General features: G+C 34.7%; 1 protein-coding gene across 1 annotated transcript; it reads right to left on the minus strand.

The window, feature by feature from the left end:
- Positions 1–1,438: 1,438 nt before the first annotated feature.
- On the minus strand, positions 1,439–8,280 carry LOC123555274 (uncharacterized). Its single transcript, XM_045345934.2, has 2 exons — positions 8,164–8,280; positions 1,439–4,600 (listed from the first exon to the last, which is right to left on the minus strand). Exon 2 carries the CDS (start codon positions 4,597–4,599, stop codon positions 2,488–2,490), a length of 2,112 nt encoding a protein of 703 aa, XP_045201869.2. The 5' UTR covers position 4,600; positions 8,164–8,280; the 3' UTR covers positions 1,439–2,487.
- Positions 8,281–14,833: the final 6,553 nt, after the last annotated feature.

Here is a 14,833-nt window from a genome sequence, read left to right on the forward strand (position 1 = left end):
TGCTTATTTTGCCTTGACTATGGTAATCAGTAGTTAGAAGATAACATTTAATGTGTGTTCAGCGGGAAATTATAATTGTATTCATAAATTGGATTCTACATGTTGCATGTATTATGGATTTTACGTTTTCTAGGGTCGGTACGTGTAGTGGAAGCCGCTAAAATTACAGGGATTTGGGTCCAGCTAGAACCCTACCATGGGCCATGGTTAGACCAAATTAAGCAAGAAAAGATCGAGCCACAGCATATATAACAATATAGCGGACCCAAAAATAATAATTTAATCATAATCAGTCTTTTTCTAACCATTATAATGCCTACCGGTCACCTTCATTTACTGATCAAAACTTTTTTAAAGTGGAAACTGTATTATTAAAGTAAGTCTGGAATGAATAGATGACGAATCTTTCACAGAATCTCCGCTCAGGGATCTTTATAAATAACTACTTTCATTCTAAAACAAGATAATAATAGACTATCATAAAACGCAACACCTGTTTGACCAAAGCATGTAGGTGTGACCAATCGTTAGACTCTATATCCTGTCGCTTGGATATATTCTGCTTCCCGGCTTCTTGTGGTAGACACGACTACATTTGGGGAAGCAAAATAATCGAAAACAATATATAAGCTTGGAGCCAAGCCAAAAACACAACGTTCTAACAGGAATTTTATTAATTGCGAAGGTTAATTCTCTGGTGTGGCCCGGAAATAAATGCTTTAGCGGAAGTAAAGTATGCAATTTCTTCCCTCTCATTTTCCGTATATCCTTTTCTGATAGTATTTTTCCTGGTTAAGCTAATTAAATGTTTTTGTCTCTGATGGGACACAATACTTATTTTTTATTTAATCGTAGGAAGAACAGAAGAAGCTCCTTTAAAGTGAAGTTTCTTGTTTAACGTGAGTAGTCGACGAAAGTCCCCATCTGAAATGGATGGAACAATTTATTTCCAGCCGAGCCCACGGCAGGCGTCTTATTTACCTCCCCAGTCTCCAGTCTATGCCGATACTGCTGGAAACAGTACCAATTTAAGTAAATCACCCAGCACTGAACACTAGTCGGGATATCTGCTACGACCGGGATTCGAACCCAGACCGCTGGTTTTGTAGTCCAACCTGCTAACCACTGCGCCACTGGCTCCGTTTAAAACATAATACGCTAGAATGATCAAATAAAGGAATAAAATCTGGAAAGTAGATCCCTCGGAAGCACCGAGAACAAGGCAAACAGTGAAAATAGCAGACTCTTTTTGATTGAGTCTGTTCATGAGCAGTAATGGAAAATGCAACACTGCCCACGCCCCCCTAGCACCGGCTTAAGCAGTATTCAATCTTCAAATCTAAATGAGTTGAAATCAATGATCCTGAAGGAACCAGAAAATATAACAACACTGAGATGAAGTTTGATATATGATTTTTAGTTTTCGAAGTAAATAAAAGCTGATTTTTTTAAACTTCTAAAATATTAACTATTTTTGCCAATTTCAAAAGAAAATTTTAAAGCACCGATGTTTCAAGTTTATACAACGCACAGTTAACGAGTTTAAAATTTTACACGTTAAATGCTTATTTAACGCAACATTTTCTGTTGCAATGTTCACTTATTGGTGAGGGTAAATATTCTAACATGGAACAAAGTATATTCACGAATCTTCTTACTTGACTACAAACAGAAAAAGTATAGATTTAACCATATGATGTTTTTCATCGTGACATTTCACATGCATGAAACGATGTTAAATTCTGATGTGACATCTTGCATGTATGAAACAATGTTACAGCTTGATGTGACATTTTGAATGTATGAAACAACGTTACATATTTACGTAACACTTCACACGAAAGATGATTGAAACAGCGTTACATCATGACGGGGCATTTCACATAAATGAATTGATGTTAAATCTGGACGTGACACTTAAAATAACGTTATAGATATTGACGTGCCAATACACTGTATGAAACAACGTTTAACTTACATCTGTTAAATTAGAGGTTTCCTTCGATAGCTTGATTCAATATGTATATTGTTATATACAAGACTTGCTTAAACATTTCTAACGAAAGTGCAAATCAACCAGGTCACAATATTGCCTCTTGTAGTTATACAACTATAAGAATGTAACTCATTAAGCTTACATTATGAGTAAACATAAATCGGAGAACTTGTTATATATTCATGTGCAAAAAATCACAGTTTTGTTTAACAAACATGTTTGACTACCAGACGTCTCTTTTGCTTGTAGTATGTCGCCCCTTTCATATATGTGTAGGAGTTAAAAATCAAATTTAAGCCGAAGTGCCATTACTTTCATATTTTATACAGTGTTAAACTGACTATTGCAAACAAATTTATTTATCAATATGCAAAATTAATTTCAGATTTTGAGACATTGAAAGATTAAAATGCTGGCTACAGTTGAAATCCATTTGGAACAGTCGAAACGTCTGGATATTTTAAAACCTATTACTTGACAGTCCATTAAAATTAGGAGCCATTTATCAAACTGTTTAAAAGCCTGCAAATATGAATTTTTGCAGCATTGTTTCTGTCTCTTATTTTTAGAGAACAGCAGTAGCAATTTAAAGCATCTGTAAGTCTGTTTTCTTGCTCCATACACTGTCCCAGTATATTAAGCGCAGTTTCTCTGTGTGTTAAATTTGGTTCATTGTCAATTGTCCATATGAGATTGGAAAGGGCCCCTTGCCGCTCGTCATATTTTCCAAGACGGACAAAGGTCTTGTATTGAAGGAAGAATAGGAAGGAGAGTGAATCAACCACAGCCCAGTTCATCCAGTTATCTGCTCCTTCTTCTCTGTATGCCCTATCTTCTCTTGTAGATCTGAACATTTCATAACGCAATTCTTTAGGAACGCAGTTGATTTCAAATGGTAAAAACCTGACACAGAAAGCCGCGAGGTAATGTACATCTTCTTCTTTTTGGTCGAAAAGTCGTTCATCGAATGCTGTTCTTCTGTTTTTCCTCTTGAAACCACTATAACATTTGCATATAGGTTCAACTATCCAGATATTATAGCGCTCTTCAATATGTCTTAGAATAAGTTCGGTCTTTTCTATATCTCCTACACAATAAAACATAGATGCTGCTTTCAGTTTACTAGACGTATCATCGAAATTCAAACCTATTTGTATACAGGAAACAGCCTCTACTGATATATTATCATTGTCATAAATGTTTATGGAAGCGAGGACTGATCCAAGTGTTGTACAGATACTGGACGTCAGCAGTCTACATGCCTTTTTACTGATTATATCACTTACATTATGCAAATGTTTCAGTATGAACAAATACTGAAGTAATTTCTGCAGTACTTCAGGTATGTTATAGATATTATCTATCCTTGTAAGAAAAGCAGTTTGGTTTATATCAATAGTTACTGCAGTTCCTCGCAATAATTGTCTTGAAATGAAAACGTCTGTGCATGAAGGGAATGACTGTCTTTGCAATTCACCATTCAACTTGATTTGAAGTGCAACGCCAAGATCATCACATGTTATGCCAAGTAAAGCTCTCAAGGGATTACTGGAAAGGCACTTGAGTATTTCCAGTATGTAAGGTTTTGTTTCCAGCGATAATCCTTTCATCAAATTGTTTTCAGGTATTATAAAATGGGGACAGTTTCCATCAGATACACATTTATAAATAGCTAATAAACAAAGTGTTAAACATTTAATCAAATTGTCCTCTCTCCAATCATCATAATGTGTGTTAGCAACACAATGGAACAATACAGTCTTACACATAAAACTTGAAATTGAGTCTTCAAATAGTGGTTTGATGTAGGTTTTAAGAAGCATCTTCATCAAGACATAACATCTCATTTGTGTAATATTTAAGTTAAACATTAAGCATCGTTCTGCTAATGAAGTTGATATTCTCCATTCAAGGTCTTGATATTCACTATCCTTGCTTCCAACACCAACAACAAAACATCCGGTGTTACTACAATATCTTTTCATGTCATATGAAGGCCATACACTAACATATTGCCTCTCTAGCCAATGTCGGGCGTGTACAGGCCATGATTTGCATTTCAATGCAAAAACCGTGTCAGAAGCAAAAAAACCAGGTCGTTCTGGTCGTGAAATTGCTGGCCCATGTATAACATCATCCGGTCCGATTTTTATGTGAAACGTTGTATTCTTAAGAAATATTCTTCTACTCCTGTGTATAAAGTAATGATTATTCGGTTGGTGATTACACGGAAGAGGAGCATCATTTCTCAGGCATTGCAGTAAACAGTAGCCAGGGGACACAGTCTCATCCTGGATCATTAAAAGATTTCGAATGCCAGGTTCCCATTCACTGAAGTTTTGTATCACATTAAACCCGTATACACTGAAAATGTTGTCAGAATCTGACTGAAGTCCCAATGTTGTCGTTCCTTCTGATCGACTGCCAAAGTGATAGCAAGAAGCATTCAGCTCTATCAATAAACCTGCGATGTTGTCCACCTTCTCTCTAAACAGCACAGCTTTTCTTCTTTTAAGTACCATATTCTCACTTAGGCCAATATCACTGAGCACCTCAGACACGCGGAGTGATACATTTGGTGCGTACTCATGAGTATGCAGCATTCTGAAATAAAATAAAATATACGGTAAAATCTCGAACTGTGCAACTTGTGGACTGAGTTGCTGGGTTGCTCTAGTATCTACTAATTCTACCTTCCTTATAAAAGAGCGGAACTGCACTAATTCTTTTGTGAGGCAGTGTAGTCTGGTTCGCTGCTTATAATGGTCGTGCAGAATGAGCAAGCCAAACACAATGTTCCTTTATGCATGGACAAAGTGTTTGCTGATAAGACGGTTAGTTTCTGAGTGGGAGTAATTTATTTTAGCGTGACAGTTACCGACCTTAGGCGTTTTTCGCTGAACTCACGGAGCATTTAACATGCATTAATGATTATATCTTCTTATATTCGTCCGATGAGAGCAAAAAAGTGTGAAGTCCCTTTGAAAAGAAAATTGGGAAATTGTTATCTAAACAAGACAGCCATTCATTCCAGAGCTTAAAGAAGCCAGTGATGGTGCAACTTTGCAAGTGGACGATATTATACTCAGGCTGTCAAAAGTTTTGAGAAGGAGAAAGTGATTAAATACATGTAAATCAGTGTCACAGACGGCAAACAGTGCTTCTAAGGTGTTTGAAATTTACACACAGATCAGCAGTCTTCGGTTGTTATGGGAATCTCATTAAAATGGTCATCTTGAAGGGCCTAAGCTCCTCCATTTCAATGGACTTGGGAATTGGCCTTATAGTGATACTTCAGATCAAGTTTGATGAAGATTAATCAATGATTTAAAGGTCTTTCTGTTTTAAACTCTAGCTGCCCCTTAAAGGATCCAAGCGCCATCATAGGATCCCTTATAATGATGTTGTCGACAAAATTTGATAACGATCCATCAAGCGATTTATAAAAAAAGACCTTTAAATGTGGTCAATGTGATGTTGATTATGTAATGATATTGTTAAACCAAGCAAAAAAAAAAAGCGTTGGGTTTCCTAGAAATAGTTTTTCCTGTGTAAATGACGATGACGTGTCAGAATCTCGGAGGGATCTGTTATCCAGCATAAACTATAGTAGATCAGCGGACAATATGTTTTATAGTTGGTTGGAATTGTTTTGATAAGAATTAGAGTGAAGACCAGATAATCCAAAATTAATTTAGATCATCTAAGAATTTTATGTAACATGAAAGATTGAGATTAATAAAGTAGACGAGCAACCACTAGTACAACGATTGTTATATATCACATCTGGTACGAGGTGCATACTTTCTTTATTCGTATCATTGAATTTAACATCCGCTTGAAAATGAAATCCGGAAAAAATGTTACAATAAAACTGTTTAAGAACAATTTTGGTAACACATACTTTATTAAGGACATCTTTAAATACAGCTGTATAATTTGTACAGTAACTATTTTAGCTTTGTATATTATCACACCTCCTTAAGAAAGTGTGAAAAGACTATATTATGTTTACTTTACATTTTTAAATATCAGTCTATAATCTAAACTATTTGACAGAGGTTCGAAGTTTTTACATGACAACAAAACCAATGTTTTTTTTTTTTTTATCTTAAGTTTGAAATCCAAAATGTGTGGAACTTTAGACCTGATTACTAGAATTTAATCTTTTACCATTTCTAAAGTCAGTCTTGAACAAACTTTGTTCAGGGTCACTAAAAGACATTTGTTTTTAATAATCTAGTTATTCAGATTTCTGATAAAGATATTTCAATTTTCTTTATACCTTGCCATATAACTAGTAACCAGTTCTGCAGGGAACAAATTTAAAAAAGAGCTACTAAAGGAACATTCCTGTGACATTGTTGAAACTTGCTAACAGGAAATATCGTCTAAGCACAGTGTTGATGGGAGACGGACCTAGGGCAATCACGGTACTAGCTGAGCTTAACCTTTATCCGGACCTGCTTTAAACTTATTGACTGGTAGAATCGCACGGTCGTTGTTTATGATACATTGAAAATATTTAGTAACTACAATTATACTTACTCGCCTTTTAACATATCGAGGGTACATTTATACAATATTATGCATGAAAGTGGTTAGATTGTGTCCCAATCCAAAGCAAAGGTCCAGAAATGTGTATAAATATGGACTGTTTTGCAAATTTAACATGATATTATTCAGTATCAATATTCACATATAATTGGATTTTTGTTTGTTATATTAGAATTCAGACTTTTCAGTGTACATGCACGTATCTAAATGATTTCTCTCGTTCTATTCTGCGGGCTTGCTCTCGCTCTGTCCCTGTGTTGAGATCACTGACACCGGAGTGGATGCTTTCATATGTAAGCACCTTTGAACATGTTTGAAATGAAAAGGGTGCTTTGTAATTAAAAGGATGCTTTTAAAATGTGGCATAATATATAATGATATACCGTATTTAAATTATATTTGAAGTGACTAGACAACACATAGGCATTGTAACTAAAAGTACTAATTTGAAGTACATACTATCTATTTTAGATATAAATATGTGGCTAACTGCATCAAAGTAAGCAGTTTGAAAAAAAAAAATGTTTTAGTGAGTTGGGTTTTACGGCGAATCAACACAAAATGGTCATATATGGCTGAGGAAATATTTTAGATATCATGTTAGATATCATGTTAGATATCATGTTCTGAACAAGAGTTATTTGAGCTGAATAAAATGATCCTTGGTAAAATATCTGGAAAAATTGGAGACGAACTACGCTAAAATTTATTGTAGGGTTAGGTGGTTATGTACATTGTATCTCATGCAAAGCATGCATGTTTTAACTCTAGGCACGAGCGAATCATGCATAATTAGTAGCAATTTATGTAAAGATCAGTACATTGAAAAAAAATATGTAAATGATCAAATTACTTAATGTCCTGGGGGAAAGTGTAACATTTTTTTTGTGGTGAAATTTGTCAACAAACAGACGATTTTTTTAAATGTTAAAACCTATTAGAATTTCACACAGTAAAATTTGTTGAGAAAGCTATTGCTGAAACAAAAATGATCTCTGCTACTCGTATATATGCATCAAAGTATGGGAACATATCAAGAAAACAATTTCAGGACTGTTAGATGCATGACTGAGTTATCGTGTATAGCAAGTAACATAGATAGCTTACTTTTCAATTGTACTGGTATAAAATGGACAGGATTATGATTGTCAAACTGTGTTCGCTCAACAATTTCACTCTAAATACAGATTGTTTCCCTTGTGTAAAGAGGGTTTAGGGTAAATCTCTACAACACAGTATCATTTCCTTCCCCTCCATCAATATTTAACATAATTTAATATGTACTCGTTGGATGTTTGAAGCAACCCGTCTAAAATATTTTTACATTACAGCTTCTTTTTGTTGTGGGCCTACTATGTAAATGCGTGGCTCCGGGGCTGTGTTTTTGGTGCTCTGTGCTTCCAAAAAATCTACCCTTACCTATTATCTTTTGTTCACGGAGCCGAAAATGATTTTCCCTCAAACTTAAATTATAGTAGTGACCACATCAAATTTTTACTAAATATCTTTTACAATATTTAAAAAAAATGTTTTCTTATTTCACATGCACTGTATTTTCAGATTCTTTAATAGTTAGTCTACATTGAAATAAAATAAAACTAATAACTTACTTCAAAAAACCTGTATAATTATATCCCTCTAGTTAACATTAATCAGACAACTATCAGAATATCATTGTTTCGAAACACTTGTCTTGTTTGTATAGTTTGTATTTCAGAATTGCACTCTCACAACACTTATCTGTTTACTGGTTGACAGTGTATAACGTCATATCATGTGATTTGAGCGCAACTAAAGTGAAGGATATGTTAGCGTAAAATACAGTAATATACGAGAAAAATTCGGGAACATTTAAGACTGTCCAAATAAAATGATAAAAAAACAACTGTATTTTAGTATATAACTTAGACTAATCCCTAAAAATATTCATCCCAGATCACACTTTTCCATCCGGGCTATCCATGAACTAAAAGCCACAGAGACGTTTGCTCATGGTATGGCATGTAGACACTGATACACTGCGTTACCAAGAGTTAGTACTGGATTTATTTATCATTTTTGTTCTGCAAGAACAAAAATATCTTTTAAAAAAAGATTAAAAAGCGTTGGTGGGGATTCAATTCTTTTAAAAAAAATAAGTTTAGTTTAAAAAGTATAATAAAGTTATGGAACACCAGAGGGGATTAAGGAATGCCCTCCGTTCGTCCATCTGTCATTCCGTTATTCTGTCCGTTCTCAGATCAGGATCCTGCAATAACTAAAACAATATTCAAGCTAGGTTAATAAAACGTGGTTTGTGCATAGAGAGCAATATGTAAAATGCGCATGTACATGGCTTATGCTTATGATGTACATACAATTAATCTTTTAATTATTTTTATAGGGAAGGAAGCAGTCCCTTTTCAACCATGGACTTATATCATACACTTATTCGATATCTTGTCGGTCAATAGTCAAAGCTTACTGAAATGTAAGACTGCTAGGGGGCGTGGGCAGTGTTGCATTTTCCGTTACTGCTCATGAACAGACTCAATCAAACCGAGTCTGCAATTTTCACTGTTTGCCTTGTTTTCGGTGCTTCCGAGGGATCTACTTTCCAGATTTTATTTATTATACAAAACGTTTCACGACTATATATGTCTTAAATTAAAAACAAGACAAATATAATTTGATTTCATATTACAAACCTTGCTGAATTTTAAATACATGATAAGACATATGTTTGTATGGCGTCCACGAGATATTCAATTTGGTTAATTTGTAATACAAGGACAATTCTTTAATCAAATATCTGAAAGGTTGAACCCCGTTGTTTGAAATTTTAACAGGCGATTAAGTTATAGGTCGTAAAATTTAATGTTATATTTCGACATTTTAGAAGACTTAGAAAAGCAAATGTATGAGTAACCTTATAAGCAAATACTGGCGTTTTCCTACGGCCTATATCCTTGATATATTTTGTGAGCGTACATCTGGTTAGCGGTAGCTCCTGTTTCTCTGTTTATCATTAAAATCCTCACAATTGATATCATATTAAAAATAATCTGATTATGGTTATTATTGTTCATAGTATGTATTTTCATCTTTGAACATTATTATTTAATTCTAATTTTTAATCAAAGAATTGTGAAAAAAAGAATATCTTGAAGCAACAAATTCATACAACGTTCCAAAGAACGATAAAGACAAATATGTAACCAGCTCCGTGGTTTTAAGTTTATGATTCAAAGCATGTAATGTAGGTTTTTCTTCTTAACAGGACTCACTATCTATAAAACACATGTCGCGACAAAATCATCAGAAGTCAATGATACGATAATAAGACATTTTTCAAAACTACGCTATAAATTCAGAGAAATCAATTCTCCTCTTCGGAAAGGTGCTGAAAAGCAACAAATCATGTACTCCATGGAACCACTTATTATTCTATGCACACATAACTCGAGAATTTAGGCTGACGTAGAAAATGTCCAACCGGATATCAATGGTAAGTGAAATATCATTTCGTTATACTTTTTGAAGCATGTAATAATAACAGGTTAATATACGTCTTCGGTGTGCCTTCTAGGCGTAATGCCACGTCTAATACAATATTGGCACTCGTGCAATTGTGAAGCCAGGTGTGCCGATGAGGCCAGCCGTTTATTGACATGTGCATTATATACATTGCTACATGATGTTGACGTCAGAGCGCGGTGACGTTCCGCCAGGGACCGGAAGTATGCCAGTAACATGTTACTGGAGTTTGAGCAAGTCAAACGGAATTTGTGTTATTAAGCGTAAATTTGTTACTACTTATACTTCTATGTAATAATTACTTTAACATCTGCTTGCATGATTGGTGTAAAAATATATACATATATATCTGTTCATTTTTCTACTCTAGCTATTACAGTATGTATACGTTAATTGTATCATATTTTGCTGCACGTTTAAATACAAAATGTATGTTTAATGCAGGCTTTGACCAACGGAACATTGTTATCATAGTTATACATATAAAGGCTGCTGATTATGCAGAGTATGGCAGTGTTTGGTAACAACAAACCATAAAAACACCGAAATTTCAAAACTGATTGCAAAATTTGCATACCTATGAAGTAAATATATTAACTATAAAGTTTCAGTGAAAACATGCATAATAATTATTGTCCTCTACCCTTTTCAAAGAAAATAAAGAGGAGGCATAGCAAAATCGGCTGCGTCCGTCCTTGAATCACACTTAGTGTCCGTCAACAACTCTGTCATCCATACAGGTTTTTTTTAAAACTTTGCACAAATAGTCGACATGTCGCACGTAAGATCATGACCTCTGGCTCCACTGGCAACAGACCAGAAAGAAAATGCCTATGTACATGTTATACCCTACCCCCAGGTATACTAGAAGAACTATAGTCATGAACGGGACAATGAACATATCCATTTCGACAAATTGTCTTAATATTTCATATTGCAGAGATACGGTGTCGTCAACTTTACAAAACAAACTTGCTTCAACTTTCCTGATTAACATCCGGTCTAGAGGTCACAGCAGTGTACACATGTAAGGCAAAATGTAAACAAAAAAACAAACAAACAAAAAATGCAAAATATTCACAATAACAATAAAACTCGAAATGATGAATGAAATTCAACTTAGAAATGATTCTGAATTTGATGTCATACATCGGTACAAACCTGTATAGTTTATTTAATTCACATTGCACATTTATGCTGCATACGTTTAGTTAAACGACGCCTGACATACAGCCTGTCAGAATAATCGTTAAATCTAGGCCGGAACTTCGTTACAGAAGCTCATCCTTTTCTTTCTGTAACATTGATGGAACCATAAACTACGTGTTGTTTCACTGAAATAATGAAAAATTGTGACCGGTACATTGTGGAAGATAAATTATCACTTGTTCAATACCCATAGTACACATTTAATTTACAGATCTGTGCGTTTTAGGTGAGAAATACGTGATTGACATGGGTTAGAATATTTTCCCTTTATGACCATGGTTCTAATAATATACCCAAAGGTAGGCTATAAGATGTACAGCGGCATTTTCTTTTTGGTCTGGTGCCAGTGTCTAGCTTCAAGGTCAAGATGACATTTAGAAGTCAATGAGCAACAGGGTCTGTTTCGAGTCTGGTCAGTAATTATGCCATGCACCAGGGTTCTTTAAATTACTAGGCATAAATGTTGCTGATAAAGAGACAACGTGTCATGCCCAGACTTCTATCTCCAAGGTGAAGTCCAGACATTGAGGTGAAAGGTAAACGAGGCAGTCTTCTTGCACGGTCCATAACTCTGGGAGTTTTGAAGTTACTTAGCACAAATTTCCCCATAGTAAGACGACGTGACATGCACAAGAAACATACTCCTTGCTAGGAGGTCACTCTTGACATCACAGGTTTAGAGCATCAGTTTCCTTTTCGGACCTTAACTACCATTCATCAAAGTTAGTTGGCACAAATTTTCTCAATAATGAAACGACATGTCCCTTGCATGACCCAGATTAAAGTCACCTTTAAAGGTCTAAGATAACGGGTTTTGGTCAGGTAAATAACTTTACTTTGCATGAATGGATATTCAAGTTCTTTGGCACATGCAGTCACCATAACAAACTAATTCGTCACGTAAAGGACCGATTCGTCTACCTCAAGGTCAAGGTTGAACTTGGAGATAAAACAGTTTGGTAACAATTACAAGACCATGTGACAATGATATGCAAAGGTAAAGGTAACAGACACCAAAGTTAACTTTCATTTTTGTTGGTACATGAATTACACTCATTCTGTTACATTCCATGGCAAAGAAAAAAACCATGCGTTTTTTATCTGTTTTTCTACTAATTAAAAATGTAGTTTGAAGTAAGTTTATTGGTATTAATAGATGTAAAAAAGCTATTAACAACGATAGATTAGTAGAATGCCAAGGCACAAGTTACAATTTTATTGTGTAAATATAGGTAAATACGGCATTATTATGGTTGCAATACATTAGGTTAGTAAGCAGTGCAGCTCAGCATTTACCAAGGGTAGGGTTTAAGAATAGAAAGTTTTCTACGATGTAGATTTTAATGGTTCTTCTCACAGTCGTAAATAAACATATTGTAGTGCTCCGGTGAGCTCCACGAGATGACCGTGTTACAATGACGAGACAGACGGACGAACAAATCACAATAAAAAATTCAGCAACAAGACTGGACCTTCTTGACTCCACTGCTCCAGTGAGCTCCACTAGGTTACTATGTCACGAGTCAGACAGACGGACTTCAATAAAATAAAGGAGAACTTTTAAATGTGGGAGGGGGTGATGGGGGGGGGGGGGGGGTTATCTTGAAGTAAACTTTAACAAAAGACTAATTTAATAACAAAGAATTTATTTTAAGGATAATAAATAATGAATGAGCAAACAATAAATTAATGGCACAAATGCATAAAGTATGGACTTAAAGTCTGTCAGTGCTTAAAACAATGTGCAAAATTAATATAAAGAGTCTACAAGGTTTCCCACTTAAAAATACTATTTTGATCAAAAGCAAACATTTACCTCTCAAAAATGTCCAAAATGCACTTAAATTGACAAATGTCTAACTTAATCCAAGTTTTCAATGAAATTATTACTAAAATAAAATGATGAAATAATCTATGTTTACCCTAAAGCCAAAGAGGTTGAAGTCCTCGAAAATCCTTATATACTCTCCAAAAATCCGGCAATCACACAAAAAAGTGAGGGACAACCAACAAAATAATCCGCCGGATCCCTGCAAGCTGAGAGAATCCGTCACAGAAAACTGCGGGTTTGACAGAATCCGTTATAAAAATATGCCGGGTGAAAACATACATGTCCTGACTTTAAACAATAATTAAATCATTAAATTCTATTAACTTTGCATGAAAATTACTACGAATCAAAAGAATAAAGATTAAATTACATACCCCTAACATTGTCTTCTGTGAACCTAGTACAGAAAGTGCGAAAAACTGATCTAAAATTGAAAATAACTCGAATTTAGACACAAAACTTCATAAACAAATATGACCTTTATGACGTCACTTCCCACAATGCAAAGCGGCAGTATGAATTAACATGTGTGGTAAAAATAAACAGCATATACATCAATAATATGAGTTGACAGGCATGAGTATTGTTTTAAATCAGTTCCTAACCTAGAAATAAAGTGACTGCCACATTAAATAACATGAAATATCATTTACAATAGATAAAATCCTCTCACGACAGTAGAAAACACCGGTCATGTATTGTACATATACATAAACTGACATTTAAAGTAAAAACAAATGATAAAAGACGGTCTCCCATTCCTAGGGCACTACAATATATTCTATAATATGGTGATATAAAATGTACAAGTCCGTGTAGTCTGTGTGCTTAGTTTTGAGGTTTTGATAATGATTTAAGTGAACAGTACTTTTCAAGCTAAATTTAAGACATAATTTTGATTAATTTAACGTGTCAGATGTTTTAATATAATATTGTAACTTTAGAATGATAATAACTGTACCAGTGTAATAACCAGGTTGGCATTAATTCATAAAATGATTTTCATTTCCGTAGACCGAATCCAAGCTTTATTCTACGTTTTCTGGATTAATTCTAATTAACTTTTGTAATAAACAAAAACTTAAAAGTAGCATTCCTGGAAGTACGGTAACACATAACTAATCAGGACGAGTAGTGGAAATATTAATCAGATGGATTGCTTCAAATACCATTCGGCAATTCACCTGAAATAAATGGAACAACTTATTTCCAGCCGAGTCCACGGCAGGCGTTACCTCTCCATCATGCAGTCTAGACCGATACTGCTGGAAACAGAACCATTTAGGTACATCACCCACCACAGAACACTAGTCGGAATATCAGACGCGACCGGGAATCGAATCTGGATCGCTGGCGTTGTAGTCCAGCCTGCTAACCACTGCACCACTGACTCCCTTAATTTAAAGTAAAATGATTGCGAACGTTACCGGAGAATTCGAGTAGATTCAGCTGGTAAAAGCCTTTAAAGGCTGGTTTATGTCTTATTGAAAGGCAAATGCAATGAAAAGCGGAACTGTCTATCTACGAGTACAAAAATGAAAAGTAATGAAAATGCAGTGTATGGTTGGTACTGGTTATTTTTGCAAGATGTAAGTACAATTTAGTGATAGTTTATATCTATATTTTAATACATGTATATGTACAGTGAACACTATAGGTCATCAATGTTGTTTTTTTTTGTCTACAGTTGTAATATAATGTACAGTTAACAATATAGGTTAACA

The sequence above is a fragment of the Mercenaria mercenaria genome, chromosome 7, assembly GCF_021730395.1.
Source record: "Mercenaria mercenaria strain notata chromosome 7, MADL_Memer_1, whole genome shotgun sequence".
Classification (NCBI taxonomy): domain Eukaryota; kingdom Metazoa; phylum Mollusca; class Bivalvia; order Venerida; family Veneridae; genus Mercenaria; species Mercenaria mercenaria.